This window comes from Canis lupus, chromosome 16 (assembly GCF_003254725.2).
Source record: "Canis lupus dingo isolate Sandy chromosome 16, ASM325472v2, whole genome shotgun sequence".
NCBI lineage: Eukaryota > Metazoa > Chordata > Mammalia > Carnivora > Canidae > Canis > Canis lupus.
In genome coordinates, this window is record NC_064258.1 from 12,476,295 (window position 1) to 12,504,223 (window position 27,929).

Sequence of the window (27,929 nt, forward strand, 5' to 3'; positions counted from 1 at the left end):
CCCTTAAAAGCAGGACCCTTTTTGGACTAGCCAGAATTCTGCCCTGGAAAAGTGTTAGGGATTCCTCCCAATAGTTAGGTCTTCCTTGCCTGTACTACTTTGAGGGAGTTTACTGGAGGCTGAAGGCAAGGGAGGGGCGATATTTAACAAATCAGTTCTGTGTGGTATATGGTTTAATTGATTCTGTGTGGTGCATTCCTGAAGTCTCATGTGATTGTTGAGGGTCTTTGGCGGGGTGGAACCATGGCAAAATGGATCCAGTTAGAGCCCCCATTAATCTTGATCATTCCATTCTTGTCCATCCTGTTCTTTTTGCTTTCTCATTCTTATATCCTCCAACCCCATAGACACTGCCACATACACCACGAAAACAAACATCCCCCATGACCTTAGCCCCATTCCATTCACTCACAGGTGGGAATTCAGGCAAATGTCCACAGAGGTCACAGACAACATACATATGATTCTGTTATATCCAGTATATTACCCCTTCATGCCCTAAGGAAGACCTTTCTCTTAGAGATTTTCATTTTAGTGTATCTTTAAAAAATCTTGTGTTAAGCTGCCTCCATCTTTTTTCTGGGTAAGAACAACCCAGGAATGGCCCTTTTATGTCTATGATGCTGTTCACAGCTTTTGATAGGCTTAGTACAATCTTGGGAACAGGGTTGCTGTATGCTGAAGGTCAGACAGTAGCTCTTAGCCTTGCCTATCTTATGTAGTTATGCTGTGCATTTTTTTTTATTGGTGTACCATGTTTGATTTGTCCCTGATAACCTTTGGAGTTTTTCTGAGAAATGGAGCAGCAATGCAGCATCAACTTATTAAAATACGTTTTAAGCCTTTAAAAAAAAAAAAAAAAAGGATCAGATACCAAAAACGCAAAATCCGTGGACGGGGAAAAGCTCCTAGGCTCACAGGATTTGGTTGAAGGTCATCAACTCACAAAATAAATATGGTGTCAGTCAGAAGAGGTTTTATTTATCATTTTTAAAGAGTTTTTATTTATTTTTATCTATTTGACACAGAGAGAATGCACACGAGCAGGGGGAGAAGCAGGCTCCCTGATGCAGGGCTCAATTCCAGGACCCCGGGCCCATGACCCAAACTGAAGGCAGATGCTCAACTGACTGAGCCATCCAGGCGTCCCCAGTCAGAAGAGGTTTTAAACACAGAAATCGAGAGACTGACTGTGGGCAGAGCCAATCAAAGCCCTTATATCCAGCTCAGCCAACAGATAATGCCCTGTGATCTGTCCTCTGTCCTTCCCAAGACAAGGAAGCCATAGACCAGCCCCAACTGGGCCATTAAAAGCACCCCACTCCCCTTTTCCTGGTTCTAAGATCACCAAGGGACTATCTGATTCTCCTGGCACTTGGCTACATGAATATTTATGGCATTCTAGTGTCTTTCTCCTGGCAAGCTAAAAGGGAATTCCCGATTACAACAGCCTTCCAACGCAGCTGGAAGAGGATGTCATTTATGTCAATGCTGCCATGAACCCTCCCTGTCCATGTGACACTTGTGTTTCTCATTGAACAATGAAAAATGTGGCACTGAAATGTCTCCCTCAGGCCCTGTGCAGCCAAGTTACCATGAATCCATCTTTCAGAACCTGCTCACCCCTGGCCACCACGAGAACCAGGTCCAGCTGGCCTGTTTTTCACACCAACTCCGTGTGCAGGAGTCTTAATAATTTCCACAGGGAAAAAAAACAATGTGAAACAATCAAAATCTTCAACATTTGGGAAAAGCTTAAATAAGTTATACTACATCTATCCCATGCCATATTATATAATTGTTAAGAATCATGTTTTTTTCGAAGACTAAGTAGAGATACTGTCACACTGCATGTTAAAGATGTAAGATTCACACTGCAGAAAAAAAAAAACCCTCTGGAAATTTCTTATAAATTAAGCCTGCAATTACTATAGGATTCAGTAATTGTACTGTTGAGCATTTATCCCAGAGAAATGAAAACCTGCCTTCACATGAAAACTTGTACATGAAAAATCATAGCAGCTTTATTCATAATAATCAAAAACTGGAAACCATTCAAATGTCCTTCGACTCTTTTTGATAGAAGCCAAAATAAGGGATCCCTGGGTGGCGCAGCGGTTTGGCGTCTGCCTTTGGCCCAGGGCGCGATCCTGGAGACCCGGGATCGAATCCCACGTTCGGGCTCCCAGTGCATGGAGCCTGCTTCTCCCTCTGCCTGTGTCTGCCTCGCGCTCTCTCTCTCTCACTGTGTGCCTATCATAAATAAAAAAAAAAAAAAAAAGAAGAAGCCAAAATAAATAAGGCCCACAGGCGATCCTGGGACCCAAAACAGAGCCATCCTACCTCACCTGCTCTGGTTAAACAAATTGTGGTCCATTCATAAAAGGGAATCCTATTCAGGAATAAAGAGAAATGCATCAGGAGCTTGCTTCAGCCACATATACACTAAAGAGAAATGAATTAGTATGACACACACAACCCGGATGGATCTCAAAGAAATGATGCTGGCGAAAAAAGCCAATCTCCAGGGTAACATACATACCAAAGATATGATTCCATTCGTATAATGCTTCAGGAAAGACAAAATTTAGAGAATTTGGAGACCAGACTAATGGCTGCCAGGGGTCAGGGATGAATTGGCACATCGGTGAGGTAGCGGGTATGATTATAGGAGAGTAAAATAAGGACTCATTGTGGTGATGGTGTGTTCTGTTCTGCATCTTCACCATGCTCATTGGGGTGTGAACCTACATGTGTGATAAAACCATAGAGAACGACACACACACATGCACGCACGCACAAATGTGTACAAGTAAGCGAGGGATCGCTGAATATTATTGCTAGATTATAAATTTCAATATCCTGGCTGCGATACTGTTCTATAGTTTTGCAAAATGCGACCATTGGGGAAAACTTGGTATGTGGATCTCTCTGTATCTCTGTATTATTTCTTACAACTGTTTATGTATCTACAAATGACCTCAAAATAAAAAGTTTAGTTTCGGGGTGACAGAATGGCCCAGTTAGTTAAGGTCCAACTCTTGATTTCGGCCCAAGTCATGCTTTCCGGGTGGTGAGGTCAAGCCCCCTGTGTTGGGCTCTGTGCTCTGCATGGAGTCAGGTTGGGGTTCTCTCCCTCTCTCTCTCTCCCTCTGCCCCTCCCCCTGCCCTGTTCTATTTCAGTGATTCATCATTTGCATACAACACCCAGTGCTCGATCCATCATGTGCCCTCCTTAATGCCCATCAACCAGTTACCCCATCCCCCCCACCCCTTCCCTCCAGCAACCCTCAGTTTGTTTCCTATGAACCCCTCAGTTTGTTTCCTATGAATCTGAAGAATATGATGGTTTGGAGCATCTGGATGGCTCAGTGGTTGAGCATCTGCCCTCCGCTCAGGTCGTGATCCCTGGGTCCCGGGATCGAGTCCTACATCGGGCTTCCCGCGGAGACTGCTTCTCACTCTGCCTGTGTCTCTGCTCTGTGTGTGTGTCTCATGAATAAATAAATAAATAAAATCTTAAAAAAAAAAAAGCATCTTATGGTTTGCCTCCATCTCTGTTTTTATCTTATTTTTATTGCCAAAACCAATGTTATGAAGGTTTTCCCCCATACATCTTCTCTGAGGAATTTTATAGTTTCAAACCTCAACTTTCTTTATCAGTATTTGTGTGGGTCTTTCTACATGTCAAAACATTTTCATGTATATTAAACCCTTAAAACAGAAACCCCAGACGGAGGTCCCTTGAAAGTGGATGTTGAGTCATGATGACAGACTCTGAGCCTTTGGGAGTTTTACTCTGGAAGTCAGGAGAATTCTCACTCTAGGACATGTCTTGAGAATCCTTTATCTACCCTCTTACCAGAGAAGGTGCTGAGGCACGCTGACCCAGCAATACCTGCTCCCATGAAGGAGCTTACTGTATCCACAGGCTCTCTTGGAAACCAAAGTCTGGCAATACGCAAAGGAGATAGTAGCTAAGAGCCCATCTGGGATTGCCTCGCCTTCCAGGCTTCTTCTAGCAAAAAGGAGAGCCCGTACCTGGAGTCAGAAAGTTTGCCCCTCTGTTGACCTCTGCATTCTCCTCCCTCCCTAAGAGCCACTGTCCACAGACCTGAGTGCAAAGCTGCCAGGTTTTGTTCTGAAACTTATAAAATCACGTCAATTTATCTCTTGCGTACGGTAGTTGATATTCATCTCACTAAACATCACCCTAAAAGGCATACAGAACAAAGAACCCAAAAGAACCTTAGATGTTTAGACCTTAGGCAAATCACTGCCCTTCCTGGAGTCTGACTTCGCCATCTCTAAAATGGAGATAAGACTCTTCACAGGCTCGCCCATCAGGATTAGGAACACAGTGGACACGCAACACACAGTCCATCACTCTCATGTCATTTGAAGGATAAGAGGCTAGGGTCCAAGGCCCCGCCCTTTATCACACCAAGGGGATAAAAACCGACAATGGGGAACAAGCACAAAAGGTTGTTCTTCCAACTAGAAAGTCAGGGCCCAGGGGCACAGAACAGAGGTGGCCACACTGGGTTGGCACGACTGCAGGGACCTTAGAGGCTTGCTGGTGGACCTGTGCTGAGCTGAATCCAGGAGGAGGGAGTGCCCCTCCCCAACTCCGGGCAGGATCTATGCGGGGGTGGGGGGATATTCCAGGGCAGGATCTATGCTACTGTGTAAGAGGGGATCTTTCAGGGCAGGATCTGTGCTACTGGGAGGGAGGGGTCAGGGTCAAAAGGTGAGAGAGTCTGGATGTTGCCAGGGAGAACTCTGTACCAGAAGCCCAAGGGAGCCACCCGGAGGTACCAGGGTTCAGGAGCAGAGCCTCCCTCCTCACAGCTGTGGAGGAGGCTGACTGACACAGAGATCTCCATTTGCAATAAAGAAGTCAGGCGGCTGCAGGTAAGCAGTTCTCCCAGGAACGCCCCCTGGCCCCCAGACTGCTTCCTCTGGGGGCAGATCCGTGCCCCAGTGAGGCACATCCAGGGAGGCAGGTCTGTGTGGTGGTGGCTGAGGGGTGAGGTGGGGGGTGACTGGATGAAACCCCGGGGCAGGTGGGCTTCTGAACCTCTCTGCGTGGTCTCGGTGCCAAGGCGAGGCCGCAGGCCTCCCGTCTGCTCCCGGGCCCGGCAGCACTGCGGGTGGCTGCAGTGGGAGGCCAGGGCAGGGCCAGGGGAGAGACCACCAGGTAGTGGGCGACACGGGGGCCAGCAGCTCCTCAGGGGCCCTCGCAGACCCTGCGTCAAAGGCTGCCCGAGAGCCCGAAGGGACAGAGCCTCAGCCTGAGCGGAATTCCGGTGGAAATGAACATTTTACATTTACCCTGAAGAGGAGGATAATGGATCCTCACCAGGTGCTTTCTGTGTGTTAGGTTCTTTAGACATAACACATAACTTAATGCTCCACCAAAATCCTTTCAAAGACGGTGTGCCACCCACCACAGCTGAATTTCAGGAGCGGCGGTCGCATGCCGGGGCCCTGGGGGTGGCTTAGGTAGGGCCTACTTCCCGTCCTCACAGTCACCGCCAGGGTGCTCCTGGGTTAGAATCCAAATCCAGGGGCCCCCAAGCCCGCGATGCTTTTGCTGGGTGCGTGACCCCTGGGCAACCCCTGCCCCAGGGCAAGCAGTTCACCCGCCCTCCGGGAGCAGCAAGGGGGCACCGGGTGGGGCCTCACTGTGCCATCAGGGCCATCAGGAAACATTCCTGGGTGCAGAGGATCAGGCAAAAAGAGGCCCAAAGACCAGAGTACATCTCTGTTTGGGGGGAAAAATTTTCCCCTAAACTGGAAAAGGAGCTGCTTCCTCCTGTCCCCAAGAGTGAGTCCTTTTTAACCTCTTGCTATTTTAATCTGAGCTTTTAAAGGGTTTTTCTGTGCAACCCCTCTCATGCCCTGTCCCCAATTTCTCCTTTCTTTCTTTCTTTCTTTCTTTCTTTCTTTCTTTCTTTCTTTCTTTCTTTCTTTCTTTCTCTTTCTTTCTTTCTTTCTCTTTTCTTCTTCTTTTTTCTCTTTCATTTTCTTTCTCATTTTTTCTTTCTTTTCTTTCTTTCTTTCTCTTTCTTTAAAGATTTTTATTTGTGAAAGAGCAGAAAAGCAAGCGCAAGCAAGGGCAGAGGGGGAGGGAGAAGCAGGCTCCCCGCTGAGCAGGGAGCCCAGTTGGGGACTCGATCCCAGGACCCTGGGGCATGGCCTGAGCCAAAGGCAGCAGCTTAACCCGCTGCACCACCCAGGCGCCCCCCTTCTTCCCTTCTTTGAAACATCCTTCCCCTGGCCCCCTTCCCGCTGTGCACGGCTGGTCCCTTCCCACTCACGAGTCTGCGTCCTTTCCCATGAGGTGGGGAGCCCCTGGTCCTCACCCTTCATTCACGGTGTTTCCTGTAAGCCTCAAGATGACTCTGGAAGGTGGGTGTCATAAACCCATGTGAGCGTGAGTGGAACCAGCCAGGGGACCGACCCCCATTTAGTCCTCCGTGGGCGCACACAGGCCGCGTGGGGCACCCGGGGCGGGGGGCAGAGGCGGTGCCCCCCCCACCCTCCCTGTCCCCGCGTGAGAAGGAGCCACCTGGCGAGGTGAGAAGTTCAGCCGCCCCTCGTGTGTCCCCGTGTGTCCTCGGGCCACTGGTTACATTGTTTCCTCCCCCGCCCGCCCCCTCATTGGCCCGCCGGCGAGCATCCTGATTGGCCGGGGCGGCGGGGGACACGCCGTGATTGGTCCCTGCAGCCGCGCCGCTCCGTCTCCAGGGGGCGGGGGCAGGAGCCGGAGCCCCGCCCGGCCGTGTGGCGGCTCAAGGCCAGTGACCAGGTCAGGGCTGCCGTGCACCACGGGAAGGGCGCCCCCGCCCCGCCATCCATCCCGGCGGGGGTCCCGGCCGGGCGCCGGGGTCTGTGTCACCCCATGGACCCCCTCGGTCTGAGGATGGTTCTGGGTCTTCCTTGACATGATCTGATCCGGGCAGGGCATCAAAGGAAGCTGCCTGGGGTTGCAGAACCTCATCAGGGGTGTTTGGTGTTTTTTTTTTTTAAGATTTTTTTAAGAGGTTTTTTTTTTTAAAGATTTTATTTATTTATTCATGAGAGACACACAGAGAGAGAGGCAGAGACACAGGCAGAGGGAGAAGCAGGCTCCGTGCAGGGAGCCCGATGCGGGACTCGATCCGGGGACTCCAGGATCACGCCCTCCGCCAAAGGCAGGCGCTAACCGCTGAGCCGCCCGGGCGATCCCCCTTTTAAAAATTTTTTTTAAATTTATTCATGATAGACACAAAGAGAGAGAGAGAGAGGCAGAGACACAGGCAGAGGGAGAAGCAGGCTCCACGCAGGGAGCCCGAGGTGGGACTCGATCCCAGGACCCCAGGATCATGCCCTGGGCCGAAGGTGGGGCTAATCCACTGAGCCCCCGGCTGTCCTCATCCGGAGTGCTGTGTATGTTTGTCTAGGGTTTGCTGATGAGAACCTCACTCAAATGTTTTGTGGAGTGATGCTTAAAAATGGTGAAAATTTCTGAATCTCAGACAGGGGGAGGTCATATTTTTTTCCTAAGATTTTATGTGTTTATTCATGAGAGACAGAGAGAGAGGCAGAGACACAGGCAGAGGGAGAAGCAGGCTCCATGCCAGGAGCGGGAGGCGGGACTGGATCCCGGATCCTGGGATCACACCCTGAGGGAAGGCTGACCCTCAACCACTGAGCCACCCAGGCGTCCCTATTTTCTTTTCTTTTAATTTCGTGTGTGGAGTTTGTAAAAATGTCAGCTCCCAGTAGGTATTAAGTGGTATTTTAATAGGAAAATATTTGGTAATGGAAGGAGACTTTGCTTTATAGGTGAGAAATAATAAAAATAAGGCCTGACAGTATGACTCCTCCCATGCCTTTCTAGAAAAATATGTCCATGAAGCTGTCCTCCGAAGTTGTCAGACTGAAGAGTGTGCTTAGCACGTTGACCTGATGAATGGGTCTGAACACACTGGCAAGCGTTTAAAAGAGAATGTGTATCGGAGCTGTGGCCATTCTGAAATGCCTAGTGTCTTTGGCCCCAGTTTCCTGCAGAATGAATGGAGTTTGCACAGAAAAAGTGCCGGTAAAAAAAAAAAAAAAAAAAGAAAAAGAAAAAGTGCCGGTAAACATTTATCCCTGCGGCTGCAGTGGCCAGAATTCCTTCAGATGCAGCTCCCCACACCACTGTGTGCTCTGCTTCTGCTGGGATGCGTGGCTGGTGCTGCGCGCCTCTGCTCCCGATAGTCACAGCATCGTGATCATGACCTTAGAGAGGCGGAAGAGTGTAGACTATAACCTAGTGAGGGACCTTCTCCTCTCCTTTCTACAGATGAAGGAACTAAGGCCTCGGGCTTCTTGGCTCGTGCAAGGTCACCTGGCTGGTGAACACGGTGCTGGAGTTACAACCCAGGTCTTGAGCCAGTCCTAACTCCAGCCCGCCTTTCCCTCCACCAGTTCATCCGCTGCCCGGGTACCATCCCTGGTACCTTAATCCCATCCCCGCTGTTACCCTGTTCTGACTCCCCCGGGGACGGACACTTTAGACGCTGAGTACATGAATACTGACCAAGGATCTTACTGATTTGTTGGCAAGACAAGATTAAGTTAGAAACCGGTGTGGACAGGGCTGGGCGGCTTCTTAGAGGAAGTGGCATCTACGCTAGGAATTGAAGGACAAGCTGACTCTCCATAGGTAAAGACTGGGGCAGGGAACAGAGAGGGCCAGTGTCCCAGGTTGGGGGGACAGGCACCGGGCAATAGAAGAGAAGGTGGTGGCAGGAGGGCAAATGTTTCTGTTGTTGTTAGTGAGGGAAGGGACTGCTCTTAAAATGTAGATTTCCAGGCCTGGGGGACCAAGTCTCAGACTCTACTGTCTACACTGCTCTAATTCCCTACACCGCTGGTGCGGTGTCCTCAATACGCTTGGTATCTGCACAGGACACGTAGGAGGAGAGGTTTGGTTTTGTTCTGTTTCATTATTTATTTATTTATTTTTAAAGATTTTATTTATTTTTTCATGAGAAACACAGAGAGAGAGAGGGGCAGAGACACAGGCAGAGGGAGAAGCAGGCTCCACGCAGGGAGCCCGATGTGGGACTTGATCCCGGGTCTCCAGGATCGCGCCCTGGGCCGAAGGTGGCGCTAAACCGCTGAGCCACTCGGGCTGCCCCTGTTCAGTTTTAAATAAAAGATCCCTTCTCAATCTCATTTTTAGTCAGTCCTCCCTTTCCTAGCAGAAGAGCCCAGGGAAAAGGCGGGAGGAGGCTCCTGCCTCCCCTCCTCACCAGGACTGTGACTTCTGTGCCACTCATCCTGGGCGCACCAGCCCTTGACCCAGGTCACAGGTGCAGTCAGGACAGACTTGAGCAGCCTGGGTGGCGCAGCAGTTTGGTGCCTGCCTTTGGCCCAGGGCGCGATACTGGAGACCCGGGATTGAGTCCCGCGTCGGGCTCCCTGCATGGAGCCTGCTTCTCCCTCTGCCTGTGTCTCTGCCTCTCTCTCTCTCTCTCTCTGTCTCTAATAAATAAATAAAATCTTAAAAAAAAAAAAAGGTCCGGACAGACCCACCTGTACGAGGCAACAAAAAGCTCTGTCTGAAAAATTACCCACCTCAGTTCCCGTCAGGTCCACAGCGCAAGTCACCAAGCGTACCTGGAGACCATAGCAAATCTTTCCTAGCGAGAGCAGGATGCGGCACTTAGGAGGAGGACATTTGCAATTGCACGAGGTCTTACCAGGTTTAATATCTGCTGGGCTTGAGAGAAGGCTCTTTGCCATCATCCCTATGCATGCCCCCCTCCTGCCTCAAGACGGAAGGTATCTCAGAGCCCTGAACCCGGGGCACCTGCAGCATGTGGGATGAGGCCCACAGGTGGCCTGGGTGCTCTGGGACCACCTTCACCCCCAGTGGCAGACAGGGAAGGCTGTCCCCGGGGAGAGAAGCCACGGGAGGGCCTGTCCCCAGTGGGAGAGGCAGCGGGCTGCACCCTTACCCCATGACTGAAGCCACACAGCCATCCGGGTATTGTGGGGAGCGTGTTTAGGTGGAGCCCTGGGACAAAACCCAAAATACCAACATTGGCACCACGGGAGCTCCAGCTTCCCCACAGGCCGAGGGGCCTTTGGTATCAGTATTCTGAGGCTCTTACAGAATTCTAGATCCTGAAAGAACCCTGGGGTTTTGACCTCCGTTCATTGACTTAAATTTCCCAGTGTCCAGGGACATTCATTTCTCCTGAATTTAAGCAAATAAAGAAAACCTATATTCCTAGAGTCAAAAAGGTCTCATTTTACTCCAGGCAGTTTGAAACCTTCCTTGTTTCACTTTGCCTCCTGCTGAAGACTTGCCAGGGTCCAGCTACACTTAGTTTTTCGCCCAGCCGTCGGGCTGGAGGGGCCTGGGCCGATTCGGTGGCCGTCCTCCGCATGCTGCTGGTGGCATTCCTGGTCATACCTGGTCTTCGGGGGTCAGAGCAGGCACCCACTTACCATCTTCCCACTGTTGTTCTGAGAAGCAAAGCGAGGGAAAATACACCCGCTGATGGAAATTACGTTGTTGGTGGGCGAGTCCACACTGGCTGGCTGGCTTTACTATCCCTGTGGCTGACTGTCCGGCCAGAAGGTAGCAGGAAAGCTTCCCCAAGCCTCCTTGAGGAAGGCGTCGCTGCATGTGCCCTAGTGGTGGCTCAGACCGTGACCGTGTCAGTGTCGCCGGGGGCGCAGGCTGCCCCTCGGATGCCAGGGCCCAGCCTCCCACCTGTAGATTTGGATCCAGTGTTGTTGCGGTGGGGCCTGGGCATGTAGATGTTCTATGGTGCCCCCAGGGGGTGCCGAGGCCACACCCTGTCCCTGTGCAGCCCTCGACCCCAGCAGAGGGCTCCCATTCTAATTCACTCAAAACCCCAGCACTGAGCCCCTACTGGGGCCGCAGAGATGATGAAGATGCAGCTCCTCTGTCCGAAGAGCCGGCTGTCCTCTGCATGCCAGGGTGAGCACCTGAAGGAGGGGTCCATGGCTCAGGCAAGAGACCTTAGTCCCTAGTCTTCTATTAAAACTGTTACGTATTGGGCAGCCCGGGTGGCCCTTCAGCCCAGGGCGTGATCCTGGAGACCTGGGATCGAGTCCCACGTCGGGCTCCCTGCACGGAGCCTGCTTCTCCCTCTGCCTGTGTCTCTGCCTCTCTCTCTGTGCCTCTCATGAATAAATAAATAAAATCTTAAAAAAAAACAACTGTTACTTATCAGTCCCAGAATCGCCTCTCCTGGGGAAGGACTTCCAGTCTGTAAACTCACATGTGACAAGAGACAACACAATGATCATCCATGGAACCCACTAGAAGCAGGACAAGGCAAACATGCTTCCACTTCTCTGTCATTATGTGACTTTTTGCTTTCACAGGTAGAAGGGTGCATTTCTTCTTTTTGAGATACTATGCATATCCATATATGTCCATATATATGATATTCTATGTGAAGAGGTCCATGAATCTAAGGAACACAACTTGCCCGACCTCTTTTTGCATATATACCTGTGTAACCAGCGTCCAGATCAAAGAGGGGTGCGTTGTCCTGGTGGGAAAGCCTGCAAAGAGTGGGACACGTGGCTGTCCAGCTTCTAACAGGCGGTGAGGAATGAGATCTTGGGCTCTCGCTTGCTCTCTTTGGCCGCAGCCCGTCAGTTAACAAGTGTCTAGTGACTACCTGCAGTGTTCTAGAAACTTTCTGGTGCAAAGCAGCAGCGCCCTTCCGCTGGTAAGTCAAATAGGAGTGGTTACTGTTTTTAGGCGTCTGGTTTATAGAACAGATTTTGCGTCATCTCTTAATTATTGCATGTCTGTTATTGATCATGTTCATTGGTTTGGGACCCGTTGCTTGGGAGTGGTACCCTCTTCCTTTCCACTTCACTCTGCCTTCCTCTTTCTAAAATATTGTATCTTTATTACTTAGGGCCCCCCAAAAGGCATAATATTACGCTGCAGCTGAGAATGGCGACCCCCGCAGAAGGCAGTAACCCCAGTGGCAGAGTGACACCCCGGCTGCTGACACAGCTGCGGGAGCTGGAGCCGCGGGTGGCCCGTCGACGCCTTTCCCAAGCCCGCCACCGAGCCACCCTGGCAGGGCTGTTCAGTGACCTCAGGAAGACCGTTTACTCCCACTCTGATCTCACAGCCTCAAAGGTATGGGAACCTGGGGGTGGGAGGGAGCGTCTCTACATGTCTAGGGACTGTGAGGCGGGTGGGGGACTGGCCAGGGGCTCCCACTCCTACTGCTCCCACGCAGAGGCCTACAGCCTGGGTGAGGTCAGGGATCCGATGTGGGCATCCGGGGTGCACTGTTTGTGGCCACCCGGGGGGGAAAGCATGAGCTGGCCGTTCCCGACCTGTGGCAGACCAGCCTGGCCCGGAGGGAAGTACTAGGACCTGGTTAGCCCACGGCTCCTGTAGGGGTCCCACGAGCGGATGGGGGTGAGCCTCCAGCAGCTGTTCCCGGACCCTGCATCTCCATCCCAACACACACACGCACACGCACACTCGTACGCACATACACATGCACATGTGTGCAACTTGGTCCTCTCCCAAGGCAACAGAGCTCTCCAGGTAAGCATTCACCTTTTCCTGCCCTTGATTTCACCTCTCTCCTTCTGTGGCCTCCTTATTGCCTATTCATGCCCCTAGCAGAGCATGGAGGAAGGGTCCGGGCGCTTGGGGTGGTGCTGGAAAGAGCAGAGCTCCTGTCGCTGCAGGAGCATTATAGGAGGCCTCCAGTAGGGGTGGGGCCCTGACACCTTCCCCTTCCCCCTCCCCAGCTTCTTGAAACAGAGGACGGGCCAGAAAGGACCTGTCAGCCTGGGTGGTGGTGGCAGGACCGGGAGGAGGGCCTCCGTTCCCGGCTCCAGACTTGGCGCTCTTTCCAGAGTCCAGCCCGTTGCCCTGTGACTGTTTTCAGCCAGTGGGTTTTCTCCCCTGGGCTGGTGCTTTCAGCGAAGCGACACTTAAGGAGGACAGGGACCATGAGCCCCCAGCCTCCTGCCGACAGAGCTAACACAGGACTCCCTCTGACTCACTGAGCACGCAGAGCTGCTCCTCAGCGGGCACAGAGCCAGAGCCTCTGTCAAGCTGTCATTGTATTTTATTTATTCTGTTTTATTATTATTTTTAATTTAAATTCAACTAATTAACACTTACCGTATTACTGGTTTCGGAGACAGAGGTCAGTGACTCATCAGTCTTGTATATCACCCAAGGGCTCATGGCATCACATGCCCGCCTTAATGCCCATCACCCGGTTACCCCCTCCACCCCGCTCCGCTTCCCTCCAGCAGCCCTCAGTTTGTTTCTCATGCTTAAGAGTCTCCTGTGGTTTGTCTTCCTCTCCGATTTTGTCTTAATTTTTTTCCCCTTTTCCCTATGCTCCTCTGTTTTGCTACTATTCAGTCATCATCAAAAAAAAAAAAAAAAAAAGAAAAGAAAAGAAAGAAATCTTGCCATTTGCAACAGCGTCGATGGAACTGGAGGGTATTGTGCTAAGCAAAATAAGCCCATCAGAACAAGACAATTATCATACGCTCTCACTCGTGTGGAATGTGTGAATGTGCCTCAATTGAGCTGTGTCTCCGAGCACCTTTGTGCAAGGTGCCACGTAGGGCTGCGAGTGTTCTTAGCTGAAAGAATCAGAGCGGAGACCCCACCTGCTCCTGTAGAAGGGTGTGGAAGGCGAGAGGGGTGGGAGGGCTCTTCCTCCAGCATCCACTGAGCCAGCCTCAGGGGCTCAGGGCAAAGAGTCTGCCCAGCAGAGCCCTGCATCCTGTCCCCTGGGTGCGCAGGCCTCTGCTGCTGTTCCAGGGGTACACTGACAACCTCAAAGTCCCTGTCATTGGGGAAGTGCGCGCGGACTGGCGGCGAACCAGAGCGAGAAGGAAGGAAAGGAAGTAAATGTAGAGGAAAACTGTCTTGCCTCCCCCAAAGTCTGCACCTCACGACGTGGTGCCTGAGAGCCTGGTGGGTTGGCCTCTGTCACGTGAGACATGCTACCGGCCGGGCTTCGGTCACCATGTCTGTTAAACAGGGACAATAGTAACAGCGCCCTCAGAAGCCTTGGTGGCGTTCCAACAAGGTCACTGCGTGGAAAGATGGGGTGCTGTCACAGTGGCTCAAGCGTTGCTATTGCTTCCGTTGTATTCGCTCCCCGAGTCCCCACGGTTCCATTCAGAGCGCCTCCCTTTACAGAGGAGGAAGCCGAGGGGCCAGGAAGCTAAGCCCATGTGCCTGCAATGGCACAGCCAGGAGACAGCGGGTGGAGCAGGCCTTCTCTCCAGCCACCTCCTGTCTCTGTCCTGATGCGGGCAAAACTCGGAATTTTGTGTTCGTGGCATCCCTGAGGCCACGCTCTGTTCTGCGGGAGTCACGGTGGACCAGAGTCCTTTCAGTGTCCGAGGGCGGTCACAGCAAAACCCCAGGCACTGGGTGGCTCGAAACAACAGAAAATTACCGTGCTGGACGTCTGGAGGCTCCAAGTCCAAAATCACGATATCCACAGGGCCACGCTCCCTCGGAAAGCTCCGGGGTAGAAGCCTCGGCCGACAATTCCTCGGTGTTCCTCGCCTTAGAGAAGCCTCACGGTGGTCACGTGGCCGCCTTCTCCCCGTGTCTCCACCTTGTCCTGCCTCTGTGTGTGTTTGTCTCTGCATCCAAATGTCCCCACCTCATAAGGGCACCAGTCCTGTTGGATTAGGGCCTACTCTAAGGACCCCATTTTAGCTTGATTGCCTTTCTTTACAAAGGGCCTATTTCCAAACAGGGTCACCTTCACAGGTTCTGGGGCTTAGAACTTCAACATATCTTTTTCAGGGAGATATAATTTGGCCCAGAACGAAGGCCCTAATCAGCATACCAAAAAAAAAAAAAAAAAAATTCCAGAAAATTTCCTTGAACCGCACCTGGTTTCCCTGGCTCTGTCCCCACTGAGCCAACACAGTGGCTCACTCGGGACCAGATGGCTGGAATGACCTCACCTCATCCCGATTGAGCTCCGCATCTTCTTGGCACCTCCCGCTGGAATCAGCCCCCCCTCCCGTGTGTTCCCATGGCCCTTTGCTCCCAGGCCCTTCAGCGCTTACTGGATTCCAGCTTGTATTACGTGTAGTTGGTTTCCACGCTTGTCTTGTCTTTCCTGCTGGAAAGCTGGGCCGTCCTACCTACTGTGAGACCCCCAGCCCCGGGGGCTTAACACCTGTCTCTGCCCGTTACCTGTGCCCAATGAGCGGCTGTAACTCCGGACAGGTATCAGGTGCCGGCGTAATAAACGACATTTAGCATTTCTTGTTTTTGAACAATCCTGCAGTTACCGTTTGACTCCGTATGGAATACGGGGGAGAAGGAAGGAAAGAAGGAGAGGGGGAGGGCAGTGCTCGTGACTTAGTCCTGCAGCAACAGGACATTCAGAGTCCGAGTGGATGGAGCATTTGAGGAGCTTTCGGGTCACCCAGAGCAGACGCATTTCGCAGATAACCACCGTGGTCAGCATAGCACCTAGCACAGCACATAAGCAGCCGGTTGCTCATTGTGACAACTGAGCAGAAGTTAATCCTGGGGTCTTGGGGCCAGCCTGGGGCTGCTCTTCTCTCACGTTGATTCCACTTTCAAAGAGTATATGTAGCTGTTCCCTTCTGAAGCCCTAGTAGTTTGCCCAACACGGCTTGTTCCAAAATATTTGAAAATTTCTGTGAGAACCATTTCCAGAATACAAATGAAACTTCATGCCGCCTGCGTATCAGAACAAACTTTCCACCATTTTGATCGACAAATGTCAAGGAAGGTGACTTTGCATCTGAGGGAGCATGGCCTCAGACCAGGGAATGGACTCCCGTGGCCGAAAAACCCTGGTCTCTGCGGTGGAAGGCTGGCTTTTCAGCATTGCCCATCTCTGTCCCCAGTGGCAGGTTTTGAATAAGGCGAAGAATCACATTCAGGAGTTGGAACAAACCTTGGATAATCTGCTGAAGCTGAAAGGTAATAGATCCCCATCTGCCACCCCCATCTCCTTCCCAGGGAAAGACTGGTTCGTTTTTCCATTGATAAAGAGGGATTAGGGGTGCTTAGGTAGCTCAGTGGTTGAGTGTCTGCCTTTGGCTCAGGGTGTGACCCTGGGGTCCTGGGATTGAGTCCTGCATCAGGCTCCTTATAGGGAGCCTGTTTCTCCCTCTGCCTGTGTCTCTGCCTCTCTCTCTCTGTCTCTCATGAATAAATAAATAAAATCTTAAAAAAAAAAAAGAAAAAGAAAACAGAGGGATTGGGTTCAGCCAAGTGAACAAATACTGCATGCCCAGTGTGTGCCAGGCCCTACATCTGGGCCAGGGGTCCAGTAAGGTTCATGCCCCTGCACTCAGGGACTTTACATCTGGACAGATAGACAGACGTCATCAGGCACCTGATCCCATCTTGAGAGACCAGAGAGGAAGCAGACTGGGGTTTGTCACACTCAAAAGCAAAGGCAGGCATGGCTCCCTTTCTTGGCACTCAGTTTGGGAGAGGTGGTTGCCTGGGCATGTGGCGGAAACTAAACCTTAAAAGGGATATTTTGGTGTCTTGATTAAGAAGGGCCAGTTCTTTTTTTTTTTTTTTTTTTTTTTAGGTTTTATTTAGATTTTATAAAAAAGATTTTATTAAGAATCCCATGTGGGACTTGATCCCAGATCCCAGATCCCGGGATCCTGCCCTGAGCCAAAGGCTAACGCTCAATGGCTGCTCCACCCAGGCGTCCTGAGACGGGGCCAATGCAAGGAGCTTGTCCCCTCACCTCTAGAAGGAGAGGTGAAACTGGGCCCTTGACTCCCTAACACCAAACCTGGACGGGGTCAGGGACCCACTCATGGTCCACCTAGATCAGAAGGGCCACGGACACTCGACAAAGGCCAGACTTCCTCCTTTGAGACTCCGGCCTTCACCTCCCCAACAGAATCCTTCAACCTGGAGGATGGGAACGCAAACAGCTTAGAGGAAGTCAAGGCGGAGTATGCCAGCATGTACTCTGGAAATCCCAGGTAAGACCCAAGAACCACCTCACAATCAGCAAGGAGGGATGGTCTCAGCGAGATAGACAATCACGTTGGTGTTTCCTATATGATTAGCCTCTGACCCCAACCCCATTCATCACATAAGCCTTCCTTTTCTTACCAATTTGAGATTCACACTTAGTCCCATACTAAAATCTTATCAATACCTCTATCGTGTGCCCGCATGAGAATGGCTAAATTTCTTTTAAAATGATAATAATTGGGACTTTTCATTAGACACATTATAAACCTGCAGCAATTAAAGTGTGGTTCTGAGCTCAGGAATAGATTAATTATATTTTATAATTGTTCTATTATGATTAATTACGAGTGAAATTCAGTGCCTTTGTTCAAGATCATTTGTATTTCCCTTCCCGGGAATTTTTTGTGACTATTCTTTGCCCATTTTCCTCTTGGGTTGGTGGTGTTTTCCTTACATAGTTGTAGAAGCTCTCTATACTGAGAAATTATCTCTCTTTCAGGATATGACTTGCAAATAATTATCCCTTGGTCATTTGCTTTATTATTTTTCTTTTGATGTTTTTGTGTTTTGTTGTTGTTGTCTTAGCCACACAAAAATGAAGTCTAATCTGTCAATCTGCTATTGTTACTTAGGTTTGCAAGAATACAAGGCTTCCTCTGCTCTTAAAAATTTTTTTTAATTTAAAAAAAAGAAAAAAGAAAAAAAAAGAATCCTCCTATGTTTTCTTCTGGTGCACTTGTTTTTAAACTCAACATGATACCTCCTAGGGATTACTACTATCAGGATGAAGAGGTTCTGGGGTACAAATCCCAGTTTTCCAACTTGTGTCATGTTGTTCTACTCTTAAAAAAAAAAAAAGATTTATTTATTTGAGAGAGAGAGAAGGCACGGGGGTGGGACAGAGAAATCTGGAGAGAGATTCTGAAGTGGACATCTCGCAGAGTGAGGCAGGGCTGGACCTCACTACCCCAGATCACGACCTGAGCCAAAACCGAGAGTAGGACGGTTAACCAACAGCGCCACCAGGCATCCTTGTTCCACTCCCTTAAAACCGCCTTTCAAAGAGCAGAATTTTAAAATCTTGATACAGTCTAACTTTTCCATTTTTTTCTTTTTTAGGTGGAGCTTTTGGGTTAAACCTAAGTATTTTGTGTTTTGGGGTGCTATTGTACATGGTACTTCATAAAATTTCCATTTCCAATTGTTCTTTGCTAGTATATAGAAATACTGTTGGTTTTCGTATGTTGACCTTGTATCTGGCCACCTTGCTAAACACCTTTCTCAGTTCTAGTCATATTCGTAGATTCTTCAGGATTTTTTACATAGATTACAGTGCTGTCTGCAAACAGAATCAGTTTTACTTCTTCCTTTCCAACCTCTATATCTTTTACTGCTTTTGTTCACCTTATTGGATGCCTAGAATCTTCAGTATGATTTTAGAAATGGTAAGAGGGAACATCCTTGTCTTATCTCTGATCTTAGCAGAGAAATAGCTAATCTTTTACTCTTAAGTTTGACGTTAGCTGTAGATTTTTGTAGGTGCCCCCCATTTATGGAAGATTTTATTTATTTATTCATGAGAGACACAGACAGAGAGAGAGAGGTAGCGACACAGGCAGAGGGAGAAGCAGGCTCCATGCAGGGATCCCGAAGCGGGACTCAATCCTGGGACTCCAGGATCACGCCATGAGCCGAACGCAGGTGCTAAACCGCTGAGCCACCCAGGGATTCCCCTGTAGATGCCCTTTATCAGGTTAAGTTCCCTTCGCTAAGAGTTTTTGTCATGAATGGATGTTGAATTTTGCCAACTGCTTTTCTGCATCTGTTGAGGGGATCATATGGCTTTTCTTCTTTAGTCTGTTGATACAGTGAGTTCCATTGATTGACTTTCCATGTTTGAACCAGCCATCCTGCATTCCTAGGTCATGATGTGACCACACACACAGACTAAAATTGTGTTCAGAGTCTCAGTGTCACTGTTGATGAGGGACATTAGTTTGTCGTTCTCTTGTTTCTGTTTTCTCACCAGCCTGGTCTCAAATAAGTTTCATCAGAAAAGCTCTGCCACCTGGTGCCCAACTGAGGCAGTCGGGAAGGATGCTGAGGGGGAGGAAGAGGAGGAAGAGGAGGAGGAGGACCAAGACGAGGAGGAAGAGGAGGAAGAAGAGGAGGAGGAGGAGGAAGAGGAGGAGGAGGAGGAGGAGGAAGAGAAAAAAGTGGAGCTCTTGCACTCCCCAATCACCTTGTTGCCAGACCTCATGGAATTTGAACGGTGTGAACAGCTGAGAGGGGTGGCTTCGGGCACAGGCTGTGGGGAAGGGAACAGAGGCTCTGTCTGCGGCATGCAGCATTGTTTGTGCACACTCAGACCGGGCCCCAAATCTGGGAAGCTCCAGAATTTCCATACGGGAGGGGTTCAGGGTGGGCTAGAGAGAGAGCCTTAGAGCTGCATTGCACAGCACATACACTGAGCTGACTCAGACTGGGTATATATTTGGGGTGACTGTGGGGGCTGTTGATGGGATTACAAGGACCAAACACCATACACCCACCACCACCACCACCAGCAGCAGCTGTGTTACTGGTCTTATAGTAAGAAATACAGTGAACACCTGGCTCAAACCCCCCACCGCCACTCCCTGCCCCTCCACGGACTCAAGCCCATGGCAGCCAGGGTGGCCGCTGGAGGTGTCGGCCCAATAGGAGGCTCGCTCCACCGCTGAGCCTGACTCTCAGGCCCCGAGTCAGCAAGCCTCCTGGCCTGTCCGCACACTCGCGGGGAGTGGCGCTGAGCAGGCGATGCTCCTCGCCGTCTGGCCTTCGGGGAGAGAGCTCATGGGGACGCCAGGGAGACGTGGGGAAGGACCCCGGGGCGGAGATCCACGTCCTCCGCGCTGGCTTCTGCTCTCCGAGCGTCCGGGCCACGCAGACTGGGAAGGCTAAGCCCCTGGACACCACAGAGCTGCGGCGTCCTGAGGAACCGGTTCCCGGAGGGGCCGTGGTCCACCAGCTTCCGGCCTCAGGGCTACCGTTTCTGTTCCAGGTACCTCAACTTCTACAAGCAGACGATGGACCTCCTGATTGGGAACGGGGTTGTCTCCTCCCAGGAGGTGATGCTCCCCATCGTCTCTGCGGCCATCTCCCACCTGTGGCAGAGCCTTTCTGAGGAGATGAAGGCCAGCCTCCTGCAGGCCTGGGCACAGAGGCACAGCACCCCCTCGAGCCTTGCGGGTGCCTGTCCGGAGCCGGCCTGCACCGAGGGCAGCACGAAGGACAGTGGGGTTGACAGCCAAGGAGCCAGCTGCTCACTCGTCTCTACCCCAGAGGAGGTGAGCGCACCCTCCTGTGGCGGGTGGAGGGCTTCGCCGGGGAGCTGGTGTCCACTCTGCAGAACCCGACATCTGCCTGCGGTCACTCACCAGGTTTGAGGGAGGGGTTCGATTCTGACTCACACAGTGGGTTTCTGATTTATCCCACATAAGCTCCACAACCACGGGATGGTGTTTCTTTCCTCCTGCATCCTGACCTTTCCGTAGGGATTAGAGAAGAGAAGGCTCAGAAGGTTGTATCAGTTGGGATTTTTTCTTTTTTTTAATGCAAGTTGCTTGCTCATGAAACCATGGGGACATGTACTGCAGACAGCCAGGGAGGTCCCAGGGTCAGGAGGGCTTCCCACTGTCTCGGTGACGTCACCACAGACTTGGTTCTTCCCCTCTCCCTGCGGTGCCTCATCCTCAAGCTGGCATCTCACCTCCTCTCCCCACATGACCGGGGAGCTGCCCTGGTCCTTCGCAAATGCAGTTTCCTAAGGAGGCAGGTACCTGCAAACACCTTGGACCCACTGAATCAGAGTCCCTGCATTTTTTTAAAGATTTTATTTATTTACTCATGAGAGACACAGAGAGAGAAAGAGAAAGAGAGAGGCAGAGAGAGAGAGAGAGAGAGAGAGAGAGAGGCAGAGACACAGGCAGAGGGAGAAGCAGGCTCCATGCAGGGAGCCCGACGTGGGGCTCGATCCCAGGTCTCCAGGATCACGCCCTGGGCTGAAGGAGGCACTAAAGCACTGGACACCCACCCATCTGGGGATCTACAGCCCCTGCATTTTTAACACACGCCCTGGGGTAACTGATGCACGAGGGCATTATTGGAGGGAACGCCCAGTGCAGAAACGTAACGGTCACCTGTCACTCCACCAGCCTTTGACTTCTCATCTGTTTGTCCACTAATGTTGGGCCCACAATGAGAGGACATGTTCTCCTCCATCGTGGCCGGAGCAGGGCCAGGACACCAGCCGCGGAAGAGACCATGCGTCAGCCAGCCTAGGTGTCCAGAAGTGCCTGGCCCTGGGGTCTCACACAGAGCAGGCAAAAGGAAAATACATGCCAAACATGTGGACAAGCCTGTCAAACTGTAAACTGTGTGTGTGCGTGTGTGTGTGCATGTTTGCAGCATGAACCTTTCCTCAAGAAAGAGCAGACCCAAGCCAGAATCCAATAATGACCCCAGATTGTGCATGCAACTTCTCTTACCTTTCTCGGGAAGGGCTGAGGGCTCGTATTCTTCTAGAGTTGGAGGGGGGGGCGGCTGGCAGCAGATCCCTCAGCGGTGCCCAGCTCAGGGCTTTACCACACCTGGTCCCCAGGCCTGGGCCAGCCCGGGGTTGGTGTCACGGTGAGCGGAACGGAGAACAGTTCTGCCCAGGGCAGGGACAGAGCCACCATTACCCCACTTTGGCTCCTAAGTCAGTTACAGTGAGACCTATCCTATTGCTCCTGGTCCACCTGGAGAGGTTCTTCGGCAGAACGACTGTGTGTGGGGCCAGCTGGTGGGGGGCGGGGGTGTAGTAGGGTCAGGTGTGCCTGGGAGGCTGGTAAGTGTGCTGGGTGCTCCAGACCACCACAGAGCCTGGCAGTGCCCCCACCCCCCTGCCCAGGCTAGCTGCGAGGGCGCTGTGCATAGATGAGGATACTGTGTGGCCCAGAATCTCACTGGGTAAGGCCTAGGACCTGGCTGCGGGCCTGCTGGGAAAGAACGCAGAGTGGATGGATGGGCTTCTGGGCTGGTCCTTTCAGTGACCTCTTTCCAGATCCTCCTTGAGATGAGCAAAGGAATATTACAAAGAAGGACACCATAAAACGTCTAGAAGATGCAGAAGATCGGGGCATCTGGGTGGCACAGTGGTTGAGCATCTGCCTTTGGCTCAGGTTGTGATTCCGGGGTGCTGGGATTGAGTCCCATATCGGGCTCCATGCAGGGAGCCTGCTTCTCTCTGCTGGTGACTCTACTTCTTTAAAAAAAAAAAAAAAAAAAAAAAAGATCCAGAAGATCGCGAGAACGGCCATCCACATGGCCAGAGTCCCATACAGTTCAGGGGAAGCAAATTGTTAGAAGACAGAAAGGACAGCAGACCTCCAGAGAAAGAGCAGTGTGTCCCAGGTGAGGGGACAAGAGGGACCCTGTGGACCCTGCCAGAGCCTGCCAACCCAGGGCCCGAGAGCTCCCTCTCCTCTTCTCAGCTGTCAGACACAGTGATGCATGCCCAGTGAAAATTTTAAGATGAGAACACCCCATGCAATATTTGGGCCCTTCTTGCACTACAAAATTATTCATTCTTTATCTAAAAATTCAAATGTAACAAAGCATCCCGCACCCGTACTTGCTAAGTCTTACATTACTCGGTGTAGATAACGGTCTTGCAGAGTGTGTAATAGTCTTCAAAAGTCAAAACAGGACTGAAAAACTATCTAAATGATGGCAAGATTGGAAATACAGGAAATGACCGGAGGGAACTAGGTCAATATGTCAACACTGGATCTCTCTGGGTAGAACCGTTTCTCAGTGATTTTTATTATTTTATCTGTTTCTGTTTTCCAAAATTTCCGCAATGAACATGTGTTTCTTCTATAAAGCAGATAATATTCAATAAGAGCTAACATACTGGAGGCATTACTATGTGCTGGGTACTTCACGTACCTCATCTCATTTAATTCCTGCAACATCCCTATGGGTAGGCCCGGTCGTGATTCCCTTTGTGTAAGAGGAGGCCTGGAGAAATGAGGCCGCTTGTCTGAGGTCACACGGCTTCGTGAGCAGCACAACCGGGAGCTGGCTCCCCTGCAGCCTCAGCCTCAGAACCGCCAACCTCCTACCCCGCTGTCCTGACACGAACCCTGGGTGCCAAGAGCCTCCGCGTCTGGGGAGGTGTACATGAGTCCTCTTCCAGCGTAAACGGAAGCCTGGCTCTGGCTGCTGCATCTCGTGCCTGAGCTCTCACCTTCTAGAAGAAGACCCAGGGGTGCCTGGGCGCTTCAGTCGGTTAGGTGTTTGACTTGGTTGCGGCTGGGGTAGTGATCTCAGGGTGGTGAGACTGAGCGCTGTGTCGGGCTGTGTGCTGGGCACGGAGGCTGCGTGGGATGCTCTCTCCTCTCCCTCTGTCCCTCCCCACCCCTGCCCTGCTCATCGCCCCCTCTCTCTCTAAAGAAAGAAAGAAAAAAAGAGAAAGACAGACAACCACAGTCTTTGATGCTTACTGCCCCCTCCCCCCGGCTCTGGGTGGCAAGCGCTTACAGGCACCTCCCAGAAGCTCACCAGGCCGAGACCCTGCATTTGGGCCCCAGCCTTCCCACACCCACCCTTTGGGACTGAGGGGTGAAGAGGGAGCCTCCACGCCACCACCAGCCGCCCCGAGCAAGCGCCCAGCTGTAGTTCTTTCTGACACACCGTGCTCTGTGCCTTCCTTCAGATACTCTTTGAAGATGCCTTCGATGTGGCAAGCTTCCTGGACAAAAGCGAGGCTCCAAGTACTTCTAGCTCTAGGTGAGGAGGGGGCAGGGCCCCGTGTGTGCAGCGTGTTTAGGAGCCGCTCCCCCTGCGGCCCTGCCGAGGGAGCCAATTCCGGGCAGTCCTTAAAGACCCACTCTGGTCTGTGGCTCCTGGGGCTGGCCTGGGATCGGATGGCGCCGCTGGCGGCCCTGCGCTAGCCGCCTCTGCCGCCCTGGCCCAGCACTGAGTGGCACCAGGGTGTCCCCACCGCGCTGTCTTCCCCGAGGGAGGGGGCTGGGGGCGGCTTGCAGCGGTGTCGGCCTGAGAGGCGGGCGGCTCCGGGGCATCGAGAACCTGTGGCCACGTGGAACCGGCCTGTGCCCTGCGCAGGAGGTGTCTGAGCATCGGGGGGAGCAGCGGCTTTCTGGGCTGCTGCGGCGGAGAGAAGGGAGGAGGGGACAGCCGGTGGCCCATGAAGTGAGAAAACACAAAGCAGGATCTGGGGAGATTCCAGAAGGAGCAGCTTGATTCAACCTGCAGCACGGGGGGCACCTTCACAAAGAGAGCTAGTTTAGCATCGAGATTTCATGCTAAGTTTGAAAAGCTGTGGTCTTAACAGGGCCCAGGCCCTTCCAAAGGCGAAAAGAAGCCCGGAACATTCTGTTTTCCTGCTTCGGGTGGAGGGCGACATTGCTGCCTCGTGTGCCAGCGAGTATCCTCCCTCCCTCCCTCCAGAGGCGGCGCGGCCAGCCCGTCCCTGCTCACCCGGCCTCCACACACTTGTCCAAACTCGCCGAAGTGCTTTTCAGGGGTGACACAAGCTCTTCTCAGCTGTGAGTAGAGTTTGGTTTTGCTGAAACAGGCTGGAGGCAGACTTTTTCTATTTCTGAGCCAGGCTCAGGCTGTGAGGACCAGTTTGTGCCAGAATGTTCTTGCCAAGCAGTATCTGGAACTCTTTACTGGGAGAACCGGAAAACAGTCTATTAAAAAATGTTTTCTGCTATCCCTGGAAAAGGCAGGGATCACTTCCAGAGGGTTCCTTCACAACTAGTGTGGGGCCTCGCCCTGAGAGGGTGTGAGGTCAACACATAGGCTGTCCCGGCTTTTATTTTAAAGATTTTATTATTTGTTCATGAGACACACAAAGAGAGAGAGAGGCAGAGACTCAGGCAGAGGGAGAAGCAGGCTCCATGCAGGGAGCCCGATGTGGGACTCGATCTCAGGACCCCGGGGTCATGCCCTGAGCTGAAGGCAGACACTTCACCACTGAGCCCCTCAGGCGTCCCACCTCTCAAGGCTTCTGAAGTCGTTGGGCTGCACCCCCCACCCCCGCCCCCATCTCAGGAAGGCAATGGGAAGGAGTTTGCAAAACAGGCCGCCTCCCTTCAGGACACCTTGTGCTCCGTGCTCCCCTCCTGTGGAGGGAAGGCATCCCAGAGCCGAACCTCAGGTGTGGCGTGTGCCCCCCGAGCTCCTGGGCAGCTGTGGGGGACCAGGTGCAGCTATACGAGGGTGGCCCCGAGGGAGAGAGGCACCTGTGCTCCTTCTTCCAGAGGCCACCACTCAGAATGCTAAATTAGGGCACGGAAGCCAGTCTCCCGAGGGTGACCACACTTTTCCCATGGGCTCCACACATGACGCCGGAGCAACACAGGCCTCCCGGAATTCACCTGGGTGCTTACTGGTGCTTGATTCACACCGTGATCCAGGTATCTTAGCAGGTGCCAGCAGAGGCCACAGATGAGGAGTCTAAATACTGTTTCTTCTCCTTTCTGTTGTCAGCTCGGTGTTTGCCAACTGCAACCCAGAATATCCAGAGGAGAAGTTTCAGCTCTACATGCAGATCATCGAGTTTTTTAAAGGCCTTTGCTGTGTTAATACTCAGTTAAAACAGGTAGGACAGAGCAGAGTGGAGGAGACCTCGGCTCGCCTCCCTTAGGCTGGCAGGAAGGAGTGTTGAATCCCCCCACTGGAGGCCCCAGCGCCTCATTCTCTTGGCCTGCTCTGAGGCCAGTGGGCATCAGCCTGATACACTCTGGGGGATGGAAGACATCCAGGGAAATGGAGGGCAGCCTGAGACGAGGAGCCCCCCGAGTGGCCAGCAGGTCCCAGGGGCCTGACCCTTGGCCTGCATCTGTCAATGTTGTGTGACCGCTCGGCCCCTTTCCAAGAGGCCCAGCCATTCTGTTGTCTTCTGAGACTCTGGGCTAATGTTTGCTGTCGGCGTTTGAAGGGTAGTCATTTCTGCTTCCCAAGAGCTGACTGTGTCTTGATTAGAAGGTACATTCCAGGGATCCCTGGGTAGCGCAGCGGTTTAGCGCCTGCCTTTGGCCCAGGGCGCGGTCCTGGAGACCTGGGATCGAATCCCACGTCAGGCTCCTGGTGCATGGAGCCTGCTTCTCCTTCTGCCTGTGTCTCTGCCTCTCTCTCTCTCTCTCTGTGTGTGTGACTATCATAAATAAAAAAAAAAAAAAGAATTTGTTTAAAAAAAAAAATAGAAGGTACATTCCAGAAACTTCTGGAGGAAAGGGAAGTTATGCCTGAGCCACCAAGGGGACAGGCCCTTTCAGATTCATAGCCAAGGATTTTCTCCACTAATTCAGCAAAGATACAGCTATTTCTTTAAAAAAAAAAAAAAAAAGGTAAGCAGTTGGGGATCCCTGGGTGGCTCAGTGGTTTAGCACCTGCCTTTGGCCCAGGGTGTGATCCTGGAGTCCCGGGATCAAGTCCCACATCGGGCTCCCTGCATGAAGCCTGACTCTCCCTCTGCCTGTGTCTCTGCCTCTCTCTCTCTCTCTCTCATGAATAAATAAATAAAATGCCAAAATAAAATAAAATAAAATGCCGCTCTCTAGAGATATCCTACATATATTTATATATTCTTTCAAACACAAGTGAGGAACTATGCTATCCATTGTGTTGTAAAATATATATATATATATATATATATTTTTTTTTTTTTTTTAATTTGAGAGAGCTAGAAAGAGAGAGCACATGAGTGGGAGGAGGGGAGGGACAAAGAGAATCTCCAGCAGACTCCCCACTGAGCGCAGGCTCCATCTCCAGATGCTGAGATCATGACCTGAGTGGAAACTACGAGCTGGATGCCAACCAGACTGAACCACCCAGGCTCCCCCTCTTTTCTTTTTAAATAGTATATCCCACAGAAGACAACCTTTTATTCCTCTTATTTCCAACAGCTGCATGGTAACCACTGGGTGGGTGCATGGTGGTGTAATTCACTGTCCTCCATGGATGGACATTTGGATAAAGCTTTGAGAGGCCTCCTCTCTCTCTTATGGGATCCTGGAAACACCCCAAAAGCCAGTTCTGTTGTGTGCAGGAAAACCCTTTCTGAAGATCATTGAGTGTAGAGTTGAGTGAGATGGAAGTGGGACCTCCCCTCTGTAGCCCTTACTTCCTGGCTGGGAGCTGGAGAAGGTGTAGCAAGAGATGGGGGTAGACCCTGAGGGAGATGCTGGGGCCTTCCTTCCATCTGCCTGGGGCCCGGCATCGACCCTCTTCCCCCCTGTGTTTTGCAGGAACCAGACCTCCCCATTGACGATGAGATGATAATGCTGAGGTGCATGGAGACCTTTGACGATGAAGATCTGTGATACGGCAGGGCTGGGAGGGGAGGGCATGAACAACGAGGTGGGCATTCATGCCGGCAGCCGAGGCTGTTCCTGCTGCCGCCTCCCCGGACGTTTCAGAGTGGCTGTCCCAGAGCATTTGGAAGGTTCTAGTTTCTGATTATTATAAAGTCTTTGAAAGCAGTGTGGCCCTGCGTGCATGTTTCAGGGTTGTCTGGTGCAAGTAGTTAGCTTGGCTGCTGCAAGGCACACACCGCTCCTCCTCTCCTCCTATTCAGGGGGTCCCTGGATGCAGCCTGGCTGAAGCCCAGGCCACGGGCCTTTCCAGAAAGGACAGGCAGGAGCTGTCCCAGAGGCACCATGACATTAGGTACTTGCAGCACACTTTGGGCTCAGGGCATAGTTCTGGTGGGCTCTGGAGAGTTCTGGAGGCCATGCACTGAACCTGCAGGCTCTGGGAGCCCAGGAATGGTGCTGCCCACCTCGGAGCCACAGGACGTCAGGGTAGAACCAGCTTCATCTGCTTCCACTGCTGA

The 27,929-nt window shown here is 51.8% G+C and overlaps 1 protein-coding gene across 2 annotated transcripts; it reads left to right on the forward strand.

The window, feature by feature from the left end:
* The first annotated feature begins 4,725 nt into the window (after positions 1 to 4,725).
* On the forward strand, positions 4,726 to 27,576 carry STRA8 (stimulated by retinoic acid 8). 2 transcript variants are annotated; one of them, XM_025464139.3, is made up of 9 exons: positions 4,726 to 4,914; positions 11,952 to 12,181; positions 15,937 to 16,012; positions 16,959 to 17,043; positions 19,068 to 19,310; positions 20,082 to 20,367; positions 23,781 to 23,854; positions 25,583 to 25,694; positions 27,343 to 27,576. In XM_025464139.3, the coding sequence occupies exons 2-9, from the start codon at positions 11,990 to 11,992 to the stop codon at positions 27,415 to 27,417; spliced, it is 1,143 nt and encodes a 380-aa protein (XP_025319924.1). In that variant the 5' UTR covers positions 4,726 to 4,914; positions 11,952 to 11,989; the 3' UTR covers positions 27,418 to 27,576. The 2 variants fall into 2 exon arrangements, with proteins under 2 accessions (XP_025319924.1, XP_025319925.1); XM_025464140.3 differs by lacking the exon at positions 4,726 to 4,914 and adding an exon at positions 5,692 to 5,830.
* The last annotated feature ends 353 nt before the right edge of the window (positions 27,577 to 27,929 follow it).

Bases quoted from the DNA above. Each gene is read 5' to 3' on its own strand.
- STRA8 (XM_025464139.3), top strand. From the start codon at position 11,990: ATGGCGACCCCCGCAGAAGGCAGTAACCCCAGTGGCAGAGTGACACCC. The intron at 12,182-15,936 runs GTATGGGAACCT...CTCTGTCCCCAG, and splicing joins CTGATCTCACAGCCTCAAAG to TGGCAGGTTTTGAATAAGGC. The intron at 25,695-27,342 runs GTAGGACAGAGC...TGTGTTTTGCAG, and splicing joins TTAATACTCAGTTAAAACAG to GAACCAGACCTCCCCATTGA.